Raw genomic sequence first — 14,320 nt, forward strand, 5'->3', positions numbered from 1 at the left:
GCCGGGACCCCCAGGGGGCTGGGCACAGACTCAGCCCCTCTGCCATCAATGGAGACCAGTGCCCCCTGGGGAAAGCTGCGGCTCCTTGGAGATGAAGCGTGGGAAGGGGCAGCCCAGGTGCGTGGTGAGTGCCACACAGAGGCCGCCCGTTCCCTGGGAGACACGGGCCTCCAGGAGCTTTGGAGGAACTGAGTGCTCTGAGTCTCCCTGCCCCAGAGACCAAAGCCTCGTCACCCATGCCCCCGAGCCTGACCACCCTCTGCCCTGAATTACTCTGTGCTGGCATCTCATTCCTCTTACGAGGCCTTCGGGTGGTGGAGTCCATGTTTTACCACCTCTTTGTTTTCTGCATTATCACCATCACCACTGCACAGAAGTCACAATATTGGGACAGGGGCTCATGTCCCAGCCTCTTTAGAGCTGGCCCCAGGCTGAAGTCTGCCCATTTGTAAATGACCCACAGGACACATGTACCTCATACTGGCTGGTGGACTCGCCTATCCCAGTCAGCTCCCTCTGTGCCTAACAGTTCACAGACCGTAATGCTAATGCTCTGTAAACATGTACATCGAGACTTGGAGATTTCCATATACCCACTGTCACTGTCCATCTACCCATCCTGCAAATGGACTGTTGGCCACGCTCTGCATTCAGTGCTGGGCATATGAAGGTGATGAAGATGTGGTCCCTACACTCAAGGGGCTCCTCGAGCCCGCCCCCTCCAGAAGCAGTTCTGAGCTTTAGACTCTGGTCTCAGCTTCTTAGTGGTTCAAGTGGGCTCTCGTATGGGTCCCATGCTCTCTGGTTGGGCCATTCCTGCTGTTAGAGAAAAGGCTTTCCGTGGAGGCAGGGACTCTGCCTGTCCAGTGCTCTGAGACTTGCACCAAAAGCAATGTTGGGACATGCAAATTTGGGTTCTTGCGTTCTCCAGGCTCCTGATATATTTATTAAGCTTCATTGACGGGCGCCCATAAGTTCCTGCTCTGCATTCAGAAGAGAATCCTCCTTGCCTTAGGGGTCAGTAGAGGGATTCTGTAAGCTCCCATGTACAGCTAGGTACAGCTTACAAAATGCTCCTCACTTCCAGGGTGGAAGGACTGAAACTCACCAACAGAACAGCCTTGCTCCGTTTGTTAATGTCACTTAGTCCGGTGAGAGCCCTGGTACCCGTGCCCAAGGAGCATGTAAGGCAGGGATTAGGAAATGGCACCCCAACTCAGCTAGCTCTCAGCTGACGCTTAAGATTGCGGACAGCTGCCTCTGATGGTTCTCGTTGGGCGAATCTCCCTGGGGTCCCCACAGGCTCCTCCTAACCCCCTGCCCTTCCCATTTCTGCAGCTTCCATGGGAGTTCGATGGATGATTGGCGTGACAGAAATAGACAAGGGCTCTGCTTACGGCAACATCGACAGCAAGCAGAAACAGAACGACTGACTCAGGACACGTTGCCATCCAAAGGGGACCTTGGGAACTGGTGGACGCTGCCTGTCATCCTTGGTGGGACCCAGTGATGAAGCTGGGTGAGCCCCTGCTGGGAAGGCAGGGGGTTTGGTCTCAATGCCGAATGGGGAGGAAGATGTGCTTAAATCTTTTTTCCCCATATGCTTTAGTGGGTTTTGGTTCTCTTTCTTTTCGTGTGAGTGTGTGTGAGCACGTGAGTGTGTGTGTGTGTAAGAGAAAGAAGACACATAATTGAGAAAGGCGGGCGGTTGAGCGTGAGCCTCATTCTGTGATCATTCAGATGGTATTTGAGGCACAGGGGGAGGGCAGGGATGGGGAGTGAGGGCGAAATGTTCCCTTCCATCCTTTGGTGCTGTTTTCTGTAACCCTGGATCGCCAGATATAGAGTGAAAGGCGCTTTAGGTGAGACAACTAAATTATGCCTCCAAAAAAAAAAAACAATTCAAGTGTTTGGCTCCTCTGTGGTGTGTTTATAGACTGCCCATCCTTCCATTCCACCCTCTGCCGTGCCTTCCAGTGTCCTGGACCACAGGCATCTGGAGTGCTCTGAAGGAGGGAGCTGGGGGTGGGGAGGACTCAGCATGCAGGTCGAGGGGGAGGGCAGGCCACCATGATGACCACTCCTGGCAGCGGACACAGAAGCAGAAGCTGTGGGCGTCTGTTTAGGGGAAGATGGCAGGTGCTGGGGGACTAGCTGAGCATGTCCATATGGCACAGGGACAGGAGCCCTGTAAGGCAGCTTTGGTTTTCCCAATCTCCCTGCCATGGAGTCCCCCTGTACTACATCTTGAAGATGTGGCCAACTCCGTGAAGAAACTGATCTTGAAACTGAACGTAACACTAAAGCCTGGACATCCTGTGGCAACTGAGAGATGACTTTGCATCCTCCGTTCATCTCAGTAGCAAGTAGAACTTGGGTCCCCAAACAAATGCAGGCTCCTTTTGTGAGAGTACCTCACAGGAGCCAAGGTGCTCCTCTGAGCGGGGTCAGACTGGATGGAGCAAATGCCACGGTACCAGGAGCCCCTGGGCTTCTGCTTTCCTTCTGAAAGTCCAGATTTCTATGCCATGGAAAAGTTCTGCTCCTTGCTATCTAGGGCGGTCTTTGGAGTAACAGTCCACATGCAGGACTCCTGCAAACTGCAGCCCATCAACAGATGCCAAGTGCAAAACAAGAAAAAAGGAAAAGCAGCAATATTTCGGGAGGACAATCAATCTCAGGCCGAGATGCCAATGGCCCTTGGACTGATGGGTACTGACAGCATGAGCATGGAGAGGAGATGCCCTCCTCTCTGTATACGACTACATGCTGCCCAGTTCAGACCTCCTCTTTGGCTGTGGTTATATGGTCATGCACCGCATAACAATGTTTTCAACGACAGACACATATAAGACAGTGGTCCCATAACAGTGGTCGTTTGGAGCCTAGGTATGCAGTAGGCTGCACCATCTAGGTTTGTGTAAGTACTGCCTGAGAGGAAGAAATTTTCCTCTACCCTTCTAGGTTCTTCTGGTTCATCTAAGAATTAAATTGACATGAGACAGATTAACAGGAGAAAAACAGACAAACGTTTAATAACATGTATACATGGGAGAAACCTAGGAAAACTGAGTAACTTGCTCAAATGGTCGAAAACTTCACCTTAAATACCATCCTCAAAGACAAAAGAAGATGTCATGGCTGAGGAGAGTCAAGGACTTCAAAGAGAAGGCAGGCAACTCACAGGTAGGTGAAAAGGAGCAAGTGTTTGGAAAACCAATGTTTCTTTGGAGACAGAGAAACATAAGAACACAGAGGGGAGACCAACCCACACGCTTTTCTAGGCTCCTCCCTGTCCATCACCTAGTTCATGTGATGCTAAGGTGACAGCTGGCTTCCTGAGATGGGTGCGTTTTTTTTTTTTTTTTTGCTGAGGAAGATTAGACCTGAGCTAACATCTGTGCCAATCTTCCTCTACTTTTTATATGTGGGTTGCCACCACAGCATGGCCAACAAGTGGTGTAGGTCTGCACCCGGGATCTGAACCTGTGAACCCAGGGTGCTGAAGTAGAATGCAGCAAACTTAACCACTATCCCATAGGGCTGGCCCCCTGAGACAGGTTTTTTATCTGAATTGTTTTAGGCAGTTAAGGGGGAGGTAATAAGAAAAACTTTGAGTCTTTCGTTTCTTAAAAATAATCAGCCTAAAATAATCCTCATGTTAAAGTGACACATTTTTGCGGGGAGGGAGCAAATCTTGTTCCCTTCCAGTCCACTCTATCATGTTCACATAATGATGAAATCGCCTAATAATGCATTTCTCAGAAGGTATCCCCGTTGTTAAGTGACACATGACTATATAAGGGATGAACTCTTCCACACAAAAGATGACCAAACATTATTTAAAGGCATATTCTGTTCAGAATCATGTCTTCATACGTTTGTTCACTGCATCACTAAGTGTTTAGCAGACACACTGAACCTGGTAAGCCAGGGAGCCGTGAGTCTGGCAGAGTGCTCTCTGCTTAGGCGGCAGTAATGAATCACTGATACGAACCTGCAGAAGTGGGAAGAGGAACAAATTCCGGCTTAGTTGTGGGACGAGAGTGTGGTGGGGCCAGGGCTGGGGCTGACACTTGCAGCATCCCTGAGGGCAGCGTTGATGGCCCCATGCATTTGCCTGCCCCACATAAGGCCACGTGCTGGTTTCAAAGGCAGCCTTCCCACAGAGCACACAGAACAGCGATTCGTTGGCAAAAGCCTGGGGAGGGCCACCCAGGCACGAGAGGGCCCTGGGGCAGCTTAGGTGCGTACACGTGTTCCTGCGTGTCGGCTCACCCTGGACGGTCTACACTGGGGACTCCTAGCTGCAGGAGACCTGAGTCAGCAGTCAGAAGTAGGGGTCACACTCTGGGCTGCACAGCTCACCCTCATGGACTCGGCAGCTGACTAGTCATAAGACCCTGGGCGAGCCACTTCATCTCTGGAGTCCCCTTGTCCCCCTCTGTAAATGGGGTGAGAATGCTACCTCTTGGGCTGTTTCAGGGGTAAAACGAGGCAGTATACGGGAACACACTGTAAGAATCCTCAAGCACTAAACGAGTAAGGGATGAAAGATTAGAAAGTTGCCTCCATGTGGCTACTTCTCAAAAATGCTCAGAAAGTACCTTCAAGTGTCAAAAAATGTGCCATTTTTCTCATTGCGTCCTCCCATTCAATACAGTGGCGATCTAAGTTCTAACAACACACACCCCTCCCTTCTCCCTGGATCACAAAAGGGGCCCAGACGTTTCATTTCCTTCTGAATTGACTCTGGGACCAAACACAGAACATAACAAGCAAACACACACACAGGCTGCTCTCCAGGGGCTCAGGTCCACGTCAGAGGATGGCAGGCAAAATACTCTCCTGGGAGAGAACTGATCAGCGCTCTTTTCCTTAAATCACCTTAGAAAACAAGAGAATGTGGTGTCCTGGGGCAAGATCCGGACATCTCAGCTGTCTAGCCCTTCCATGAAGAGACATTTGTTACATGTACAGGCACCTAGTTTTCCTTCTGTCCTGTTACCGCAGTGGCAGAGGCAGGCATGGAGGCCTGGAAAGACCCATCACTTCTCCCGAAATCCCTGAACTGCAATCTCTCCAACAGAGAGCTGTCCTGGCTCCCAGGGTATTGGTTTTTCTCAGAATTGAAAACCTGTGGAGTTGAAGCCACCTCTGTCCCCTAGTAGTGTGTCATGGACTACGAGCTTCAGGTCGTGTCTGTTGACACCTCCCTCTCCCGGTAGCTCAGGTCAGGCCTGCTGAGAGGCCGCTCCACAATCCAGGGTGGCAGAGAAAATTCAAAGTCGGGCTGCAGTCTGGAGAGCAGTGCAGATCATCTGGGATACTGAGGGCCACGTCCCAGACTCCCCTGCGGCTCTGAGGCAGGCAGTGCCATGTGTTTCTAGGACAGCAAGCCCACAATGTGACTATTAAAACACATCCACCATCCGAGATGCAGCCTGAAGTCTGGGGAAAGTGGATGGATTCCGTGATGAGAAGTTAACGTGACTAACCGTGGAGGAAGCACTCTCGCACCGGGCAAGTCTGTCTATCACCTCGTTTACTTCTTCAGAGGGAACAGAACCTCTCTCTTATGATCACAGAGCAGTGCTGGACTATCTGACTGCTGTAGTCTCTAAAGAAATGCATGCAAAACTTTGTAAAAGGGGTTACTGATGCTTAAAAACTTAAAATCATTAGTGTTTTTCTAATATATCCGTAAATGAATCTAAAAGATGGTATTTAGATGTAAAATCCAGTAACAGTCCAGCCAAAACGGAGCAATAGTCAACGTGACGGACATAAAAAGGAGCCCTGGCAGCTTCTGGTTTCTCTCCTGGTGGAGTGGAGCAGAGATCTGGCTGGTCCCCAAGCAAAACAGATTAAGCTCTACAGAGGCTTTGAGAACTTACTCATGAAGGGGGACAAAATGGGAGGAAAGGTGGGAGTGAAAATTCTCAAGGATGCCTGTTCCCTGCTCAAAGCAAGAGGCTTAACCCAGCTTTCCCCAGAGCCTGGTCAGACATTGCGCATCTGCAAGGCTGCAGTGGGAGGAGCAAACGGTCTGGGTGCAGGGGTCCCGAGCAAACGGAGGAATATCAGGGCCGCTGTCACCGCCACGTGTGCTGAAAAGACGGCAGAAGCAAAATGGCCACAGGTCTGCCTGCCTGTGTCTGCAGCCGGCTGTACGCTGACCCCTCCTCCCCCAGAGCTTCCAGGAAGGGCACCTGCCAGCGTGAGCCTCGTTTTCCATGGAAGTCACTCGGGTTGTCCTGTTAGGTACCAGCGCTGACACTCCTCCAGCAACGGTGCTCTCCACTGCCTTAACTGGAAGTTCTGTGTTCTGCTTCCAGGGAACGAAATAAGGAACGCTTAAACGCGACATGTCCCCTGACGTGTTGGCACTGCCCCCCATCCCGACACCTCAGGTCTCAGTCCTGACGGCACGCTGGGTGGCACAGAGCTGCCATGCCAGGTGCTGCAGATCGGGGCCAACGGCCTGTTCATGGTCCTGGCTCTTGTTTTGATAAACGCTCTTCCTCCAAACAAAAAAGTTCCAAAGTCTGCTGTTGGAACGACAGACAAAGCCTGCCTCCGCTGAGAGAACACTCCTGGGATGGGGGTGTGAGCAGGCCTCCACTGTGCTGTCAGCTCCAGGACGCAGTGGCAGCCCCCTCTCTGCCTCCTGCTGCATGGCTTTCACTGCCGCCCCTGTGGAAGGGGCAGGTATGCCAGCGACTCTTTAGACAAACGGCTTTGGGGTGGACACGCTGGACTGTGGGGCAGGCCCTTCTCCAGGTGTCGACTCAGGGCACTTTCTGCCTTTTGCCAAGGAATCATTTAGGGATGTCGGGCCAGATGCTTAAACTCCCTCTTTTCTGGATTCTTCTCTCTCTATATAGACATGATGGCTGAGTGGATGAATACGGAATTGATTGTCTTATGGTAGGGTTATTTCCTTAAACTATCTTCAGAGATCTGATTACAAAACATTTTTAAAACAAGTTTTTTTTGCCAGGATGAATGAGGTTCAAGTCACCTCTGTGACGAACACGCTAGACAGAGTGAGGCAGGCATTCCAGGGCCAGTCCCTCGGCCCTCTGGAAGACCCCGCACGGAGGGGCGAGGGGCTCAGTCGACACTGACTTCCCTGAGCCAGCACAGCGCCTGATGCGACAGCTGTGAACGAGCGGCTCTCTCGGTCTCTAACGCACGTCTGCCGCATCTCACACTCCTGCATCCCTGGCTTGGGTCGTGAGTACTTCCAGAGTTCCTGGCAGTTTAAACAAGAACTGAGCACTTGAGAGGCCCTGAGGCTCTCTGTCCTGTTTCGATGGCACCGCAAAGCACTGGATGCACAACCTGAGAGGAGGGCAGAGGACTGAGCACATGTCCCTGTTCCTCTAACCCATGACATTCAACACTACTCCCAGCATTTGTCACAAAGCGGCGTCTGCTTATGACATTCAACTGTTTGAAATCACCATTATTTTGGTCAGAAACAGCAGAATATCACAGACTTCACCAAAATAGTGACTGGATGTCACCTTCTTAGCATGTCACCTCTGCGGGGGCAGGGACGGGCTCCTGGGCCACCCCCAGTGGTGCCTCATCAGTGAGGGAGGGACTGAGTGATTCAGAGGCCTCAGTAACTGCATTTCCACTGTCTTCTTTTGAGTCCCTTTCCTAAAGTGAAAATAAGAACCTTTCTTAAGCACAATTAGGCCAAAATAAAATTGGTCAATATTTTGAAGTTTCAGGGTTACCAGGGAAAAAAATCAAAGCTTTTCTCCAGTAAAGGATAAGCAGCTCCAAGCCAGGCGTTCCTCGGCCCCTGAAGCCCTGTCTTATTTTACTATTAAGGCTGTGAATTGATTGAAAAGCATTTATTAGGCGCCTATGTACTTAGATCTTTCCAGTATCTAGAAAACATCTCCCAGGGCTGTTAGTAAAGCTGTTTATTGAGTAAGATTCAGATCATTTTTACTTTAATAATTTTTTCATACAAAAGCACAGTCTTGTCTCACGTGTTGGAGTGACTAGCTATTTTTGAAACTTCTGGCATCCGTGTTGTTGAATTTTAAGGCAGTGAGTAGTATGAATACAAAGTTAGGATTGCTAAAAATCTCTGTAGATTTCTTTTTTTTTAAGGTATGCTTTTTGGTGAGGAAGATTGGCCCTGAGCTAACACCTGTTGCCAATCTTCCTTTTTTCTTTTTCCCCCAAAGCCCCAGTACATGGTTGTATATCCTACTTGTAAGTCATTTTAGTTGTTCTATGTGGGACGCCACCACAGCATGGCTTGACAAGTGGTGTGTAGGTCTGAACCCAGGATCCAAACCTGCAAACCCTGGGCCACCAAAGCAGAGCATGCAAATTTAACCACTTGGCCACAGGCGAGCCCTGCAGATTTCTAAAATGAATTAAATTACACAAATTGCACCTTCTCTTCTTATACTCCACAGTGCTAGTTTTAGCCAGATCTTTGCCAAATATTCTACGAAATTCAGAAAAGTCATCAAGGGAGTTTCAGAATGCTATTCTATCTACATGTTCGCAAATGATGGGGAAGGAATGGGGTGGAGATCAGCGAAGTTGATGAAATAGTACAGCGTGGCTCAGACTTTTAAAGGGCATACAATATAAGGTCACAAAACTGCAGAAGCCCTGCCCTGCGGGAATGGGGTAGGGCCTACACTGAGCTAAGTGCATCTGAGGCAGAAAGAGCGAGGCTACCCAGGCCTCTTGTGGACGACAGGGTGGAACGCTCCTCTTCTTGTCTTGTCCACACTGCTGTCAGGGCATGAGCTGCTCTGAGCGCACAGTGAATCCTCGTCTCTGAGCCTGTACTGACTGCTGCCCAGGGCTCAGGTTACACTGCACCAGCAAGGGATGCTCTTTGAGGATGGAGACTTGGAGGGAAGCAATTCAAAGAGGGAAGATGAACGACTCCTACAGACTGCTTTGCAGCAAGATTCTGGAACAGACTATTAAGTGGGTGATTTTTGAACATATAAAAGAACGCAGTAATGTCCTAGCCTAGGAGATAGTGTCTGTCCTAGGAGACAGCAAAGATGCCCTAAGAACAAATGACGTTAGACTGACCAAACTTGCCCTTTCAAATAGGTTTCCAGAAATAGTGAATTTGAATTTCAGCAAGGTATTTGACAGAACCATGCCAGTCTTATAGAAAAGAGGAGGATGTGCAGATCAGATGAATGGCAGCATTTTAATGGTGAACAGAGAGCTGATAAATGGATTGTAATGTCAACCTGGGCTACCGTCTGTGTCATGCTATGTAGCAATCTTTTCAGATTTTTTACTGATGAGTTGAACAAAGTCAACACTGACAAAGTATGCAGTTGATACCACTGGAAGGCCTAATGGACTGGATGAAATAAAATTAACACGAACCTGTGATTTGGGAAAATGCAGATCTTTGACCTCTCCACCACTGTGGCCACTCTGTTTAGGACAAGTTGAAACGCCCTGCAGCCTGTGCCCCATCCCCCTCGCCTCCCCACGGGCCATCTGGGCCCTTGGCTGCCAGTGCTCCACCTCTTCCAGCTCTGCCATCACTCCATGCTCTCCCTGCCCCGCCTGAGCCCTCGACCCCTTCCCCACACACATGTGCGGTCATTCATTCTCCCCTTCTCGCCTAGCTCATGACTACCTTCCCAGGTTAACCATCACCTCCTCAGAGAGGCTTTCTCTTAGCTTCCCTAACTAGCTAGCTCCCCATACAAACCAACCGGGGTGGGGGTGGGGGGGGGGATCCTTACATTTAACTACTTGTTCCAGGTCCTGATTAGACTACAGGCTCCATGAAGACAGGACCCATTTCTGTCTCGTTGCATGAATATTAGCACAGATCTAAAACGGGAATGTAACATTCCTGTTACTGTCAGAGCACCGAGAATCACAATCAGGTCTGACACTGTCTAAAAGGATAACTGACGAACTGCAGTGGGACCTGGGAGAGCCTAGATGGCTTCAGAGTTAGACACTGTTACAGGAGGAAGTCGGGAGGCAGAGGTGAAGGACCTGGAAGGAAGAGAAGGGAACCACAGCAATTTCAAATACGTGTAGGAAGAGTCAGATTTACAGAATATGAATCAGCGATATGAGGAGGCTGATTTCAGCTCAAAATAAAGAAATATTTTATAGCAATCAAAATGATTTTAAAATGGAAAGAGGTTATCAAGGAAGATGATGACTAAAGAATAAATACAATTAATGTTAACAGTGCCTCCTGGAGTTGTGCAACATAGCCACCCTGTCAATTCAAGGAACAGAGATAATACAAAAATGGAGGGTGGTAAGGAAACCACTAAAGTTGCCCATGTGTTTGGAATAAGTCACTCTGAAAAGGAATGATTCTGAGGGACTAAGAAAAAATCACCTAATGAGGTATGAAAAACACTGAGTCTCTACAATTCACAACAGTTGACTCAAGAAGAGAAAAACTGACATGACAAAATGGCAGACTGCTGGAGCATGTACCTGGAGGAGCTGCTCCAGAGTGGAAGGTCTGTGACCCTTCTGATGCTAATTCAGGACAAGGCTGGGGATCTGAGAGGCTAAGGGCTACAGGGAGGGTGGAAGTGAAGAACGTTTCAAGCAGCACGTCATGGAAGTTTCGATCACGACATTAGATGAGTGATTTGCAAGGCAGTGACTTTCGATACCACAAGTAATAAGAAGGAAGCTACCTGCTTCAACACATTGTCAGTAACAAACTCACCGATTTTGGAAAAAGACACAATTTTTTGCTTACTTGGAGAAAAAGGCATGCTTCAAGGGACAGACCTACACTCCTGCAAGGAGAAATGCATTCTTGAGCAGGAGCTCAACTCCTCTTGGAGCTGCCTTCAGCATCCTTGTTTAAGCCCACGAGAAAGCCAGCTGTGTTTTCTCACAGCTGCCACACTTCAGTTTTGAGCTGATAAGAGTTAACTCACCTTTTCACAGCAGTAAATAAAATGTATGAATAAGGTACCATTACACATTGCCTTTGAAACATAACTCTTTCTATAAACCCTACTAGCCTAAGAAAAAACTGTTTCTTAGTTTTGCTTAATGCTCTAGATAGAGCAGCCTTTGGGAAACTATGGTCTAGTCATTGCTTGTTTTGTACATAAAGTTTCACTGAAACATGGCCATATCCTTTTGTGTCCACATTGCCTAGGGCTGCTTTCACGCTGCGACGGCAGGGCTAAGTAGTTGCAACCAAGATTGCATGGCCTGCAACACCAAAAATATTTAGTCTCTGGCCCTTTACAGAAAAAGTTTGCTGACCCCACTCTAGAGAATACAATGTTAGTAGATTGAGGCTGCTATTTCAGAAGGAAAAGAAAATCTACCCCTTGCCTTTACATTTTCTTAACTTACTGAGAAACTATCTTTAGAATGCGTTCAAGATATATGCTCTATTTGTAAATTAGATATAAAAAAGGAAATGGTGTGGCAGATTATTTTTATCTTCACCATCTTCTATCTTAAGAAACTAAAGAAAAAGAAGAGTAAATTAAACCCAAAGCATGCAGAAGGAAGGAAATAACAAACATTAGTGTGGGGGAAAAAATGAAATGGAAACCAGAAAACAGTAGAGAATGTTAATAAATCTAGAATTGATTCTTTGAAAAGAGTGACAAAACTGATGAGCCTTTAGGCAAGAAAAAGAGAAAGAAAACACAAATACTAAAATCAGGAATAAAAGAGTGGACATCACTACCAACCTTACAGAGAAGTACTCTAAGGGGATACTGGGAACAACTGCAAGCCAACAAATGAGACAACTTAGCTACAATGGACAAATCCCTAGAAAGATATAAATTACTAAAACTGACTAAAGGAGACCAGAAAATCTGAATAGACCTGTAATAAGTAAAGAGACTGAATTAGTAATTAAAAACCCTCCCACGAAGAGAAACCCAGGCACAGTTTCGCTAGTGAATTCTACCAAACATTTAAAGAAACATGGTAAATAATACCAATTCTTCACAATCTCTTTGAGGAAACAGAGGAGGAGGAAAATATCCCAACTCGTTGTGTGAGGGCAGCATTCCCCTCGTACCAAAGCCAGACCCAGACATCACAAGAAATGAAAACTTCACAGCAATATCCCTCGTGTAATATAGAAGCAAAAGTCCTCAACAAAACATCTGAAATGAAAACATCAACAGCAATAAACCAAAAGAATCATAAATAATGAGTGACTAGGACTTATCCCAGGAATGCAAGATTGGTTTAATATCCAAAAATCAGCTGATGAAATCAACCATATTAATAAAGGACAAAAAGCATATGGTCATCTCAATAATTTCAGAAAGAGCAACTGACAAAATTGAACACCTAGTCATGAGAAAAACTCTCAATAAACCAGGAAGAGAAGGAAACATCTTCAACCAGATAAAGGGCATTTATGAAAAATTCACAACAGACACCATAGTTAATAGTGAAAGAATGAATGATTCCACCTAAGATCAAAACCACATCAAGGATGTCATTCTCACCATTGTCATTCAAGATTGTACTCGATAGAGTACAACAGCCAGGATAATTAGGCAAGAAAAAGAAACAGAAGGCATCTAGATTGTAATGGAAGAAGTAAACACTGTCTTTATTCATGGACAACATGATTTTATACGTAGAAAATTCTATGGAATCTATGAATCTTTACCAGAGCTATTAAACGAGTTCAACCATGACACAGGATAAAAGATCAATATACAAAAATCAACTGTATTGATATATATTAGAAATGAACAATCTGAAAATGAAATTAAGAAAATATTTTCATTCACGATAGTATGAAAAAGAATAAAGCAGAAATAAACTTATGTTCAAGAATTGTACACTGAAAATTACAAAGTGCCGCTGAGAGAAATTAAAGATCCAGATAAATGGAGAGAAACCCTGTGTTCAGATTGGAAAACTTAGTATTAAGATAATAATACCCCACATCATTCTACAGATTCAATGCAGTCTCTATCAAAATCCCAGCTGGGTTTTTTCGGGCAGAAATTGGCAAGCTGATCCTAAAATTCATAGGGAAATATAAATGACCCAGAATAGTCAAAACTTTCAGGGCAAAACTTGAAACAGGAGAATAAAGTTGGAGAACTAACACTTCTCAACTTTAAAACTTACTACAAAGCTACATTAATCAAGATAGTGTAGTACTGAATAAGAGAGAGGTCAATGGAACAGAATTGAGTCCACAGATAAATGCCTAGATCTATGGTCTTTCAACAAGGATGCCAAAACAATTCAATGGAGAAAGAACAGTCTTTTCAACAAATGATGCTGGGTCAAATAAATATCCACATGCAAAAGGATGAATTTGGACCCGTAACTGATATTATACCCCAAAATTAACTAAAACTAGATGATAGGCTTAAATATAAGAGCTAAAACTATGAAACTCTTAGAAGAAAATATAGGTATAAATCTTCATGACCTCAGGTCAAGTCATGATTTCTTAGATCATTTCAAGAGCACATGCCATAAAGAATAAGTTGATAAACTGGACTTCAAAATTCAAAACTTTTGCGCTTCAAAAGACATCATTAAAAAAGTGAAAAGACAAGCCACAGACTGGGAGATATCTGGTAAAGGACCCGTATCTAGAATATATAAAAAAATCTCACAACTCATTAAGAAGACAAATATCTCAGTTTAAAAACAGGCAAAAGATTCAGATAGACATCTCACCAAAGAAGACATACAAATGGCCAAGAAGCACAAGAAGAAATGCTTGCCATCATTAGGGAAATGTAGATCAAAACCACAGTGAGATCCCACTTCACATACACCAGAATGGCTATTATCAAAAAGAAAGACAATATCAAGTACTGGTGAGGGTGTGGAGAAGCTGGACCCCTCCTACACTGCTGACGGGAACGCAACAGAGTGCAGCCACTTTGGAAGCAGTCTGGCAGCTTCTTAAAATACTGAACATGGATTTACCATATGACCCAGCAGCTCCACTCCCAAGACAAATGAAAACACATATCCAGACAAAGACTTGTTATGTGAATGTTCAGAGAACCATTATCCGTCATAAACCAAAAAGCAGAAGTAGTGAAAGAATAAACAAAACATGTGGCATAGCCATACAACGGATAGGATTCAACAATAAAGAGAAATGAAGTACTCATACATGCTACGAGATGGATAAACCTCAGAAAATATCATGCTCAGTGAAAGAAGTTAGATGAAAAAGACCACAAATTATAAAATTCTATTTATATGAAATGTCCAGAATAGGCAAATCTATGGAAAGGAAGTGGCTTAGTGGTTGCCTAAGGCTGGGGGTAGGAATAGGGAGTGA

The 14,320-nt window shown here is 46.1% G+C and overlaps 1 protein-coding gene across 1 annotated transcript in view; it reads left to right on the forward strand.

Annotated features, from left to right (window-relative positions):
• Window positions 1-1,713, forward strand: part of AGPAT4 (1-acylglycerol-3-phosphate O-acyltransferase 4) — a 123,354-nt gene extending 121,641 nt beyond the window's left edge. The window contains 1 exon segment of the mRNA XM_046670392.1: window positions 1,339-1,713. Coding sequence (XP_046526348.1) covers window positions 1,339-1,433 — 95 coding nt within the window. The 3' untranslated portion in view covers window positions 1,434-1,713.
• The last annotated feature ends 12,607 nt before the right edge of the window (window positions 1,714-14,320 follow it).

The sequence above is a fragment of the Equus quagga genome, chromosome 8 (assembly GCF_021613505.1).
Source record: "Equus quagga isolate Etosha38 chromosome 8, UCLA_HA_Equagga_1.0, whole genome shotgun sequence".
Taxonomy (NCBI): domain Eukaryota; kingdom Metazoa; phylum Chordata; class Mammalia; order Perissodactyla; family Equidae; genus Equus; species Equus quagga.